Source organism: Squalius cephalus (assembly GCF_949319135.1).
Source record: "Squalius cephalus genome assembly, chromosome: 17".
Lineage (NCBI taxonomy): Eukaryota > Metazoa > Chordata > Actinopteri > Cypriniformes > Leuciscidae > Squalius > Squalius cephalus.
In genome coordinates, this window is record NC_137138.1 from 15,023,045 (window position 1) to 15,036,939 (window position 13,895).

General features: G+C 38.6%; 1 protein-coding gene across 1 annotated transcript; it reads right to left on the reverse strand.

Moving 5' to 3' along the window:
• Positions 1-795: 795 nt before the first annotated feature.
• On the reverse strand, positions 796-13,590 carry ghrb (growth hormone receptor b). Its single transcript, XM_079846715.1, has 9 exons — positions 12,949-13,590; positions 11,498-11,588; positions 7,109-7,244; positions 6,734-6,909; positions 4,428-4,612; positions 4,021-4,162; positions 3,830-3,920; positions 2,675-2,744; positions 796-2,594 (listed from the first exon to the last, which is right to left on the reverse strand). Exons 2-9 carry the CDS (start codon positions 11,571-11,573, stop codon positions 1,731-1,733), a joined length of 1,740 nt encoding a protein of 579 aa, XP_079702841.1. The 5' UTR covers positions 11,574-11,588; positions 12,949-13,590; the 3' UTR covers positions 796-1,730.
• Between the last annotated feature and the right edge of the window lie 305 nt (positions 13,591-13,895).

Genomic DNA, 13,895 nt, shown 5'->3' on the forward strand with positions numbered 1-13,895 from the left:
AGTAGTATACAGAAAAGTCTTAAAGGGATAGTTCACCCAAAAATGAAATTAGCCCATGATTTACTCACCCTGAAGCCATCCTAGGTGTATATGACATTCTTCTTTCAGATGAATACAATCAGAGTTATATTAAAAAATGTCCTGGCTCTTTCAAGCTTTATAATGGGAGTGAATGGGTGTATGTCTTTGGAAGTCCATCAAAGCACATCCATTCATGATTAACGAGTTTGTTTGCCCATAAAATCTTTAAGATATAGATATGATAAAGATAACTTATTTGGCTTGCTGTCCACTGAAGAGGGGCTCGAGGACAGCAAGACAGTGGACTGGGGAGGTGGAGGGATACTGGAACAGCTGATGCTAGAGAGAGGTAAGCGGCTGCTTATATACTCAGGCTGTTGATTGAAAGATTAGATGGGCTCACTCCTCCCTAACTTAAGTTTAGGAACTTCATTTAAAGTGCTCCACGGGTTAATAAAGGCCTTCTGAAGCGAAGCGATGCGTTTGTGTAAGAAAAATATCCATATTTAAAACTTTAGCGACTAAAATAACTAGCTTCAGGCAGACGGCCTACTCAAGTCGACTTACGTCAAAAGAGTAAACCCTTGAACTTGACGCACAACGTAATGACGAACGCGGTTGCCCAGCCCTGTTTGTTTGAACCACGAGAGGCGTCAAACCTTACACTACTCCAACATACATCGTCAAGTGTTACTCTTTTGGCGTAAGTCGACTTGCGTAGGCTGGGAGTATAACGGGAGTTGTAGGTCACAGAGTACAAAGCCAGTATTTCTTAGTTCATTGCTGTCATTTTATTTCAAGATACCGCTTGTATTACAAAGTTAAAAACATCCCTTTTGAAATGATGAACAATACTGAACCAAGGCCCAAATAGCATTGAGTAGACAACCATGCTAACAAAAAACACATCTTAAAGGGGTCATCGGATGCCCATTTTTCACAAGTTGGTATGATTCTTTAGGGTCTTCATGTAAAGTTTGTAACATACTTTGGTAAAAATTCCTCAATGGTTGTGCAAAACAACACCCTTTTTACCTCCTCAAAAACAGCTGTGTTCACAACGACCGTTTCGGTGCATGTCTCTTTAAATGATAATGAGCAACTGCTCACCCCTCTGTCACACAAGACAGTACTGCCTTGGTGGACAGTATACAAATATGCTAATACGGGACAGTCCGTCAGCGGTCGTGGGCGGAGCACTTTTTTTTTTTTTTTTTTTTTTTTTTTAGCAAAGTTGGCTTGTCATGAAACAAAATTGATCATATATACATTATTGTGGCACTGAGGACAAAAGCCTGTAACAGTTCACATAAACATAAGAATCCCTCTTGATATAAATGTGTCACATTGTTTTTTAACACTGATAAGTTTAGCAACATTTAAGTAGGCACATAGTGGTGGTTAGTTCTCTGAAAACAAACTATAAACATGCACAAAATAATACAGCAATATAACTGTTATACAACTGCATGTATACTTCTGCTCTATGTCTGCTCAAAATAACCTCTGAAGCTGTTAACCCTCCAAATTAGGAGAATAAAGAAAAGACTCCAGGCCTTATACAGCCCACTATTAGCTTGCCAAAAGATTTGTTTCATGACATACAGTACATTCCACTGGAGAAGGCTTGGATCATGGATCCACGTCTTGTTCGATGTTGGCTAACCATGTCAGACGCCACATGCACACAGAGCAAACGTACTCCACTTTTAGTTAGGTGTAATGTTGTCGAGTAGGTCAGGAGTCAAGTATCCTTCAGGAGTGGGCAAATTCTTCACCTCTGCCTTCTGTGGGGCGGTTGGTGTATTTGGTTTAAGGAAGAGACTGTTTTTCCAATCCACCCCATCTACCATAGTGTACTCTGGACTGGTGGGCTTTGCAAGGGTGGGAAATGCAGTGGATAGAGAGGACGTGTTCGTCTCAGTGCTCAGGTTTTGAATGTCACTGAATGCACTGTGTTGTTCTTGACTCTGTGATTGGTCTGTAATCGGTGGGTTTGGTTTATCGAGGTGGGCGCTGATTGCACTGGCAACAAGCTCGGAGGTGTAGCCTCTTTCGTCAGGGATCACCACCAACTGTTGGATTTCTTTTCTCTTATTGTTGTCTTTATTCTTCTGAGTTTCATTATGACAGGTGTTCATCCTTTCTTGCTCTTCCAGAGAAAGCACAGCTTCACCACGCTGGGTGACGTCACTCACTTGTGAGTAAAGACTGTTAGACCAGGTTGTGTCTTGTGGACAGACGGCTGCAGGTTGCGGTGGCCCAGAGTGTGTACACGACAACGGGTGGAAACCGTCGTGGCAACTGGTTGAAGGGTGATGAAGATCCGTTTGATCGTGATCTGACAGGTCCGGATCACAGCAGCTAGCCCGTCCCGAGTCATCATCCCTGAAACTACTGGACATTTGAGGCGAGTCAGAAACCGGAGAGTCGATAAGGAGCTCTTCTTCCCTCTCGTGTGGTTCGTCGATGTCCACCTCTATGAACTCTACCCAAGGATCATTGCTGTACAGTTCTGGCCGCAAGCCCGGGTGGGTGCTTAAGATTGATGTGAATTCACTCAGCTGACCTTTCTGTGGAGAAATGAACCAAACAGAAAAGCTTTAATGTGTAGCCCCTAAACGTTCTACAAAATGAATGTGAAGTCACATACCTGTAAAAGCACAGGGTCAATCCCTTTGATCTTTGGTCCGGGGACTGGCGGCAGGAAAATCACCATTAGCCTACAACAGAAATCAGGCAACACTTAAGATAAAGCTTTGCTTTGAGTAGCCAAATGGTTTGAATATTGAATGGCCAACTATGCAGTTTTCTATACTGTATATTCCATAAAAATAATCAGAAAGGATGCATAAACTGATCAAAAGTGACAATAAAGACTTTTACATTGGTAGAAAAGATTTCTATTTCAATGAAATGCTGTTCTTTTGAACTTTATATTCATCAAAAAATCCTTTAAAAAATGATCAAGGTTTCCACAAAAATATTAAGCAGCACAACATTTCATCATTGGTAATAAGAAATATTTATTGAGCAGCAATTTAGCATTTTAGAATGATTTCTGAAGGATCATGTGACACTGAAGACTGGAGTAATGATGCTGAAAATTTAGCTTTGCCATCACAAGAATAAATTACATTTTAAAATATATTAAAATAGAAAACAGTTATTTTAAATTGTAATAATATTTAAAAAAATATGTTTTACTGCTTTTTTGATCAAGTAAATGCAGCCTTAGCGGCCATTAACACAGAACGCGTTTTTGTTTGGGGGGAAAAACGCAAGGTCTCGAGATGCGTTTTTTAAAAGTTGGATTTGTTTTAACTTAAGCGCCACGTTTTTAGAATGCAGTGTCATGCGCAAGGCGCTACAAAAGAAGTGACTGTCGTACACCTCTGTCTAGCGCGTGTTTACATTGAAAAATAATGGAAAAGTAGCGCAGTGGAATGGAAAAACGTATTCTATGTGAACATAAGAGTGAGCATAAGAGATTTGTTTGAAAAACATCCAAGCTTTTGAACAGTAGTGAGAATATTAATATATTTTGAGAGAAAAACACATTCCTACCAGTTATAAATGAGAATCTGTCTTGCCTGACTTTGAATTTGCCTATTCAGTTGTAATCTATTTTGTGTTTTAGTTGTAATGCAATAAAAGAATAAACTAATAAATGCAGTAAAACATTAAAAGGCAATGCAGGAAAATGAAAGGACAGAGAAAACTAATAAGTGTTTAGATAGGAATGCCACAGTAAATCAGTCACTGTCAGATTTCTTTTACACTGTTATATAACAGAGCATGTACTCACTTATGTTGACGTGAAACTATAATCAGCATCAAGATAATTGCGACACCAACAGCAGAGAAGACAAGCACAGCTGTAATAGGAATTCTTGATTCTGAAAATAAAAGAAGACATTCAAAACATCACTGAAAAAAAAAGTCCTTCCTTCCTTCCTTCCTTTCAAAACCTACAAACCGGTAGATCTTTAAACTGACCTTTGTTAGAAATGAGTATGAATATGGAGTCACTGAAGACACCAAAATTGTAGCCTCTCATTTGTGACCTGACTCTGACTTCATATTCAGTGTTGCTGCAGAGACCATAGATATACGCCTGTGTGTCTTTGTCATTGTCCAGCTGTAGAGAGACAAAGAAAGCTAAGACACATCATAACACTCCAACCTTGAAGCCTTGAAGATATTGTGTTCCAAACATGGTCTAATTATGTCTGCAAAATCCAGGTCATAGTCTTCACCATGGTGAATCAAATGTAAATGCAAATTACTTTTAATAAAGCTTCAGAGGAACTCCTCAAGAAACACATTTGACTTCAAGTCTGTTTCTCATTAGGAGCAGATTAGAATCTGGATTTGATGATTGCACAGCGTTGCGTGAGACTCACTGAGATCCACTGGTCTGAACCCTTTTTTCTGTACTGTGTCTCGTATAGCAGCAACATCCATCCTGTCTTCACGTTCTCTGCAGCAGACGGAGGAGGATCCCAGCTCACAATCACATCACAGATTAAGCTAGTTGTGCTCATACTCAAAAGAGTCCAGTTTAGTCCTACAGGCGGATCTGGAAACACTGAGAAAATAATGAACAACTAAGAATGAATGGAACATGTTTGCAAGTATTTTGCCCTTTAATGCAATGAAAATGGGGGTTTAGTTATCTACAATGAGGAAAATAAGACTGGTGGGAATGTTTAGTTAAAAGAGCTCTCTTAAGAATGTATTATTGAAAATATATTTTGGACAATATAAATATATCTGCTAACACTTTAGTTTAGGGTCCAGTTCTCACTATTAACTAGTTGCTTATTAGCATGCATTTTACTAGGATATTGGCTGTTTATTAGTACTCATAAAGCACATATTAATGCCTTATTATGCATGACCATTTTCTACATCCCTTAATCCTAACCAATACCTACCTTAGGAACTACAAATAAGCCAGGCAAAAGTCAGAGTTAATAGTTAGTTAATAGTGAGAATTGGACCCTAATCTGAAGTGTGTCCATATATTTATATATAAAATGTATATATAAAAAATGAACAAATAAGTAACTAAAACTTATTGAAAATACATTTATAAAAACCTATATGTATGTATAAATATACGGTATCTCACGAAAGTGAGTACACCCCTCACATTTCAGCAAACATTTGAGTATATCTTCTCAAGGGACAATACTATAGAAAAGAAACACTAATATTTTAGTGTAGTCAATGTGCTGCTTGTATAGCAGTATATATTTACTGTATATATATTTTTTGTCTGCTTGACAGGACCATACAAATCTGTGTATCTTTTATTAGAGCAGTTAAAATTTGTGCTTTGAGTACAGTTCTCTCATACTGACCACTGGATGTTCAACATGGCACCTCATGGCAAAAAACTCTCGAAAGATTTGAGAATTAGAATTGTTGCTCTCCACAAAGATGGCCTAAGCTATAAGAAGATTTGTAACACCCTGAAACTGAGTTACAGTGCAGGCCAGGGTCATACAGAGGTTTTCCAAGACAGGTTCCACTCGGAACAGGCCTCGCAAGGATCAATCAAAGAAGCGGAGTCCTCATGCTGTGCGTCAGGTGCAGAAGCTGGCTTCAAAAAACAGACGCATGAGTCCTGCCAGCATTGCTTCAGAGGTTGCAGAAGCGGAAGGTCAGCTTGTCAGTGCTCAGACCATACGCCGCACAGTGCAACAAGTCGATTTGCATGGCCGTCGTCCCAGAAGGAAGCCTCTTCTGAAGCTGGCTCACAAGAAAGCCCGCAAACAGTTTGCTGAAAGCAACCTGTCCAAGAACATGAATTACTGGAACCATGTCCTGTGGTCTGATGAGACTAAGATAAACTTGTTTGGCTCAGATGGTGTCCAGCATGTGTGGCGATGCCCTGGTGAGGAGTACCAAGAAAATTGTGTCTCACCTACAGTCAACCATGGTGGTGATAGCTCCATGGTCTGGGGAGCTGCGCTTCATTGAGGGAAATATGTATTTCAACATGAACTGTGACATTCTGAAGCAGAACATGATGCCCTCCTTTCAGAAACTGGGCCGAACGGCATGATAACGACCCCAAACACACAGCCAAGATGATAACTGCCTTGCTGAGGAAGCTGAAGGTGATGGAGTGGCCAAGTATTTCTCCAGACCTGAACCCTATTGAGCACCTGTGGGGCGTCCTCAAGCGGAAGGTGGAGAAGCACCATGTGTCTAACATCCAGCAGCTCCATGATGTCATTATGAAGGAGTGGAAGAGGATCCCAGCAACAACCTGTGCAACTCTGGCGAATTCCATGCCCAGGCGGATTAAGGCAGTGCTAGATAACAATGGTGCTCGCACAAAATATTGACACTTTGGACACAGTTTTGACATGTTCACTTAGGGTGAACTCACTTTTGTTGCCAGTTATTTTAACAATAATGGCTGTATGTTGAGTTATTTTCAGAGGACAGTAAATCTATACTCCTATACAAGTAGCACATTGACTACTCTAAAATATATCCAAGTTTCATTTCTCTAGTATTGTCCCTTGAGAAGATATACTCAAATGTTTGCTGAAATATGAGGGGTGTACTTTTGTGAGATGTAAATATATGTGAAAAAATTCAGCAAATATTGTTTCCACAAGGGATTGTTTCCTTGAAAGCATGCCAAGACAGAAAAGACAAAGAGTGTATTTGTGTTTGCCACATGGCTTACCAATGTCCTCCACGTTGAAAGATATTTCATCATAAACAACATCAAGAGAGCGTGAACGCAGCTGGATCGCGTAAGGGTACCATATAACAGTATTCCTGGAATCAAAGTAGCATTCATTCCTCGAGGAGCTGTAACTTGGACATTCACTCCACTTTCTCTCACTTTTCTTAGAATCCCTGCAGACATGTGGGAAATCGGGGATCATTATTAGAAGAACAGTAATTTGTCTATCAACTGACTGCTATGTAACTTGCATTAGTTCTCTTTTACTTGTAGGTGCAAGAGAGTTATGTTACCAAATAATACCAATTATCATGCAGTTTTTTATATATTAATATGCATTTTATTCTAAGGTGTACTATGATTACTAATTACTTTTCTAAGATGTAGAAAAGTCTCAGATCCTCAAGTTCTTTGCCGTTCTGTAAGGATGCAGTCTCCCAATGACAATGGAAAGTCATCAGCTCTCGAGAAAAGCATCCAGTCAGATGAGGCAAAGTTGAAGTTTGACCTGCAAAGAGAGGAAAAAAATACTTAAACCCTTGCTGGTATTGAACATAGTTGCCTTAAGGCAACAAGAAGTCTAATGGACCAGAAAAAAATAACAGGAATGTCAAGTTTTTAATTAGTCTTAATTATGACATGTTTTACTGCATCAGCTTCCTATACAGAAAAATAATTATTTCAAAAGATATATAAACATGGCATCAATAATGAAGTTCTATATTCTAATCAATGCTTCTTTTTTGCAATTCATAAATTATAAGGAAAAAGGTTATTTTTTATGCGAAAGTTTAAAAATGCGTGCTATCAAGCACAGCTGTGAGTGATCAAATGTTTTCCTGCTAAAATAACATTCTGAAAAAGGGAAAATAATCTGTGAAGGTCCTTCAGTTTAAACCAGTTTTGGACTAACAGGATGTAACATAAATCCCAGTTGGGCTATAACTGTCAGCTGTGTTTTCCTGGAAATGTGTGCTGGCATGTTTCACATGTAGAAGAATATGAGTGGCAGAGCAGCAGTTATTGCCTGCAAGTTCTTTGAAAGGCTCTCCCCGACCTGGGGTGCGTTTCCCGTACAACTATATAGCTCGCTGCTTAACTACCATAGTACGATGCATTAGAGAAATCAACTAGCTAGTCACGACTGTTTCCCGAAACCGTATGTCGCAAAGTATCGTTCAACCACGTTGGTTTATGACGTCTCGCACGTGGTGGACTAATAACTTATTTTAATTAATCTGTTTGAGATCGAATTAACGCTAGATTTTGTCATATAAGTTACAGACATGGCATCTGAAGACCATTTCTAATTTTTCTCAGTTATTTTGCTTTATTACCAGACTCAATATTTGGCTCGTTCTTACATAGTAGAGCACGTTCGCACATGCGCAGTCTTCAAAAACGGTGCTTTAAATCTCTTGACAAACTAAAAGACGTAAATTACATTGGTATGTATTCTAAATAAATAACACAGGTTGTACTGAATGTCAGCTTGCTTATTTTGCTAAAGATAATGATTTATTCAGTCTACATCTCATGTAAACTAGAAACTATGCTTCTAACCACAGCTCGAGAGCTGTCGTTCCAACCACACAAGTTTGCGATGCTGTTTGCGAACGTTCGTTGGAACGATGGTTTCGGGAAACACCAAATCGTTGAACTGTGCCGATAACGACGGAACTTGCGACCATAGTTGGCTAACGATGCTTTCGGGGAACGCACCCCTGCTCAGCTGACAACATTTAGACAGCAATTCTGATAACACTTTAATTGACAATTTGAAGTAACAGCTAAATTTAAACATGGTTCCCAATGGTACGATTCATCTCAAAGTAGTGTGTAATGGAAGAATGACTGAGGATTTATGTCTAGGCCACAACATATTGTCTGGTTATTTACACTCCCAGTGCTTTTTCAGTCAATTCATTTACATTACATTTAATCATTTAGCAGACGCTTTTATCCAAAATATTATTCCTCATCATCTCTTATTATGTTGTTTTTCCCCCAGGAAAAACAGAGGAATTATTATTAAGAGCCATCATGCTAGCTTGGTTTGTGAACTGGACTTATTTGAGTTTGTCTGTTTAGGGAAGGGGTGGGCGATGTGACCAAAATCTTATTTCACGACAACAATATACATCACAATATAGTTATTTTTTATCATTATATTATATTATTTTTTTTATTATTAAAAAATATTAATTAAACTAATTAAGTTGTCAGGTACGATAGGTTTGTTTAACATGTAGCTAGAAATAGTACAGAAACTGAATAATCAAATGTAAAAATAAATGCTGCATAGTCTTCACTGTATGAATTAAATATAAATGTATTCTTATTAAAGCTGCAAAAGTTATTCAGTCCAGAGAATTATGTTTTTATTTCCTTTGTTTGCTAAACATGAATGAGACAGGGAGCAGCAGGTTTATTAAGTTGCTGTCACTTTATGACCGAATGCACGAATTCAATATACTGATACACACATCCGGTTTACACCCGACTGTTTACTTTCACTTGACATAACAACTGTGTTTACATGAATACTCCACGCGATGAGCATTTTGACATAATAGAGTGTGTATTCGACCATTCAAGCACAATAAGACATGAGAGAGAACTGAAATCGCGATCACATGCTGAGCTTTCAGTCTACTCGAGCACCGCACTTAGTAACTCTTTTTAACATCAAGCAAGTCCCGCTCTGTATTGTCTCATTCATGCTGTCACGATCCCTGCCTGTGTTTCCTGTGTTTGTTGTCATGGACTTTTATTTTGCAGTTCTATGCTTCCATTGTTGCTTTGTTTACCTCATGTTTGGAATCTCCTGTTTCGCCTGGATTTACTTTTGTTGTTTTGTTCTATTAAAATACTCATTGCATTTGGGTCATACTCTCGTTCCTCTGAAACTGCCATCGTAACAGAACACCAGACCACTAATGGGTCTCCGACAAGGAGAACGCAGCATTGAGGGCTATCAACTAATGAACTATTAATAATATAGCAAAATCTCTAACGATAGACATTTTATACCATCGCCACAATATATATTGTCATACCGTCAAAGCAAAATTACTTGCTTGATGCAAAAGATTTGCAACCATGTAGTCTCATGTTTGTGAGTTTGATTCAGGATTGCATCTTGTAATAATAACACTCTCAAAAAAAATTCAAATTACCATTTTTTCCTTGTGCAATAAATTAGCCTTGCAGCTTACTGTATATGCATTTTTTTAATTGAAATTCTTTGTAAACTAATTCTCTGCCTGATAAAGGATAAGAATTAATCAGAGCTGTCATTTCAGTAGAATATGTTCCCATAGAAACTAATGTATAACACAAATAGCACCTGCAGAGTGATGTTGTTAAGCTAACCATCTATTTCATATAGCAACATGCACTCCCTCCCACTTACCGCAGCCACTTTCACTCAGAAAACATTATATTTGATAGAAATAATAATGGGCAGACCTGTTCAAAGCACAGTACACTGTTTCAAAGCGAAAGCATTAAAGGAGAACTCCGGTCAATTTTAACATTGAGCTCATTTTTTTGTAAATTTGGAGTGCTGTCAGTACAGAGAACAACGACAAAAATCGGTGTTGCCTACACAGTGTTATCCTCTTTTTAAAATTTGCACCCTGTTAACTTAAATGGGGCAAGTTTTAAACCTGCTTTTAGCCTCTTAACATCCTTGATGTGTCATTACAAGTGCCCAGCCATGTGAGTGATTCCTTCAGAGTGAACACGGTGAATCTGACTGCAGTAGATGTGAAAGATATGAATAAAAATGAAGTTAATTCAGCCAGCGCACATACCTGTATTTATTTCCTGTTTTCGGTCGAAGTCCACAGTAGTCGATTGTCGAGTTTGCGCCGTTAGTTAGTTACCTATGATCACGCGCGTGAACTCGACAAACAACTACTGTGGACTTCGACCGAAAACAGGAAATAAATACAGGTATGTGCGCTGGCTGAATTAACATTTTTATTCATATCTTTCACATCTACTGCAGTCAGATTCACCGTGTTCACTCTGAAGGAATCACTCACATGACTGGGCACTTGTAATGACACATCAAGGATGTTAAGAGGCTAAAAGCAGGTTTAAAACTTGCCCCATTTAAGTCAACAGGGTGCAAATTTTAAAAAGAGGATAACACGGTGTAGGCAACACCGATTTTTGTCGTTGTTCTCTGTACTGACAGCACTCAATTTACAAAAAAATTAGCTCAATGTTAAAATTGACCGGAGTTCTCCTTTAAATGGGCTTGTGAAGAACAGAAGTGTGGCGGTAACAGCTGAAAGAAAACTGTGCAGTTCATTAATTTCATCTTAAGAGCCATGGAAAAATCCTGATTCCGGCTCAGAGTGGGTTCATTTTCTTAACTAAAGATACAGTTTCTCTGCAGCCAGCATTTGGAGTCCTGAAAATATGTTAAGGATTTGTTTTATTTCATATGTAAAATCCAATCAGTATGCAGAGGTCCTATTGAGTATTTGCAGAAAGCCAAACAGCTACCTCAGTGTTTCACAATCGTGCCCAACTAATAGGGTGGAGCAATGGGTGGGTTGCTAAAGAAAACATCCTGTTTTCTTGTTGTTCGGCTACACTGTTGAACAACAGGCTCTTTGAGGAAAAAAAGTTCCTGAAAGTGGCAATTATTTGTGTTGTTTTCTCTGAATGTTCCAAATTCAAACCCATCGAGCAAGACATGTCACAACGGGCTAGTCTAAAAGACTGTATCTAAAAACTGCTAACCTTGTATTGTAGGAGGCACACTTTGTGTTGCCAGAGCACCGGTGAACAAGATACAGATGAGAAGGGTGGTCTCCATGGTATAGTATAGTCCCTGTGAAAACCAAAATAAAGTCAAATATGAAATCTGTTAACAGCCTACATTGAGTAATGGAAGCTAGTACCATCCTAATTCTTCATTTTTCATCTTTACTTCAATTCAAACGCAGTTAGGTCCATTTATTAATTTATTTCATTGCGGAATTCAATCAGTTCATGACACTGACAGGATTACGAAATCACATTAACAGTCCTCTGCCATCCATTTTAAACCAAAGGCTCTAGCTAGCGGTTGTGAAATATATCCTCACGGCAACATGGCTTCGCTCCAATCTGCTTCTGGAAAACATCTTCTCAGAAATCCATGTATTGACTCTGCACTCAGCCGCATGTGGATCTCAGCCCTTCTCTTTGAGATTAAAATGGCCTTCACACTCAGTCCAGCAGTACAGAGATAACAAACTCTCACTTAGGGTGAAGGGCTTGGTCCTTGATAAAATAGGTACAGCCTGTTCTACAATGCCAAAGTGCATAATTGGGAAGTTGATAACAGAAGTGCTGTATGTTTGATATGGAGCTTCCTGAAAAAAGTCTGAGATAGTCTCTGCGCACTTTTCTTATTTAACATGACAATACCACAAGTGACTATTTATCAAAACAATGAACTACTGACATTGTAAAAAAGTAGTACAGAAATCTGTAGCCCTACTTGAGCATGTTCACGGCATTTAACACAAGAGTGTGTGAGGGGAGAGTGTAATTAGCCCTGAGCGAGAAATATGTGAATTAATGGTTTGTGTTTTACTCGCACAAATAAAGTGAATATACGTAACTCACTCCAGCAAGGAGTGAGTTTTTAAAAATCAAAGCTTCAGCAAGGAAATTGACATCACTGACGCTCCGCTCTACTCAAGTGTTCCAGTCCGGCTTTTAGTTTGCCAGTTGCTTTGGAGACACAAAAAGCTTGAGTTTTTGGCTCCTTTTGGAACTATTTTCTTAGTTTGAGATGAAATATTCAAATTACTGGCCAAAAAATACAGAAATACTATTCATGGAACTGTATAAAAGAAATATCACACTTGCAGTAATGCTAAAGACATAACTGATGCCATGCTGATATTTATTTTTACTCCAGTATATGCTTTATTAAAAACGTATTGTATACACTTTCATCCTCATCTGGACATAATATGACGTGCTATGACGTAAACCTAATCCGTATTAGTCCCCATATACACGTAAACATGATAAACATAGCCTAAACAAGTGCAGAAATACAGATAATGCAGTTAAAAACAACTTTACATGATACATTTTGCCTTAAAAAGTTACATTTCATTAAATTAATCTTCCACATCAGCATCCACAATGATAAAGAATGAATCCCACGTTTTTTCTCATTACATTGAACTCACCTTTTCCTAGAGTGCGATACAAATTTGTATCGTGAACTTCTATGAAAGTATTCCTCGGGGAAACTTGACTTCTTCGTATGACAGCTTGGTTAAATCAATCAATTTTTTTTAGAAAGGCATCATAAATTCGCCCAGTCTTCTCTTCTGCCGCTTTGCCTAACGCGTGTCCTGTGGTTCTGACAGACTGGACCTAGACTGCAACACTCTCTGGTCATCTGGCTCCAGCATCCGTAACGTACTCTAGTTTTTCGAAGAAAAGCGCCAGTTTTATTTGAAGCAGCCTGCGGGAGCTTGTAAAGTAAACCCTTATACACCAAGGCACTTAATCTGTTTACTGTCTGCATGTAGATTTTCGCATGCGAAAATGTACACGGGACTCCGCCCTAACAAGCGTCACACTGTTTTGAGTGTTTTCCCACAACTGCTGTAAAATGCCACGCGCGTTATTTATTTATCACTGTGTTGATTGTTATAAACGCTCGCTATTATAAGAATACATCGGAATAGCCTACATCAATCGAGCATTGTGGTCAGATATTAATTTCCTGAGCTTCCCTCTAAAGCTGCAAACATTGACAATCATTTTCAGAATGCTGTCTGTGTAATTAGGTTTTCACATAGGCATAGCCTACATATTCATCCCATAATGGCTATTAGTGGCAGGTTTTGTGGTGTTGTGCTCTCCATAGGCGCTTACACATGATAAACAATGCAGGGTTGAATGGGTACACGTGACTGGACTGGGACACGTGTTTAAGGGGTCTTGCAGGATTACCGTGTAACTTTAGACTTTACCAGAACAAACGCGTGTAGAAGAAAAGTTTGTGTGGCAAAGTGGAAGATTTAAAAGTTAGGCGTTCTGTCAAGGGCTTTAGTTGGCACACTTGTTCTGACAACAAAAAGCTAATGCTTATTTATTTATTTATTTATTTATTTATTTATTTATT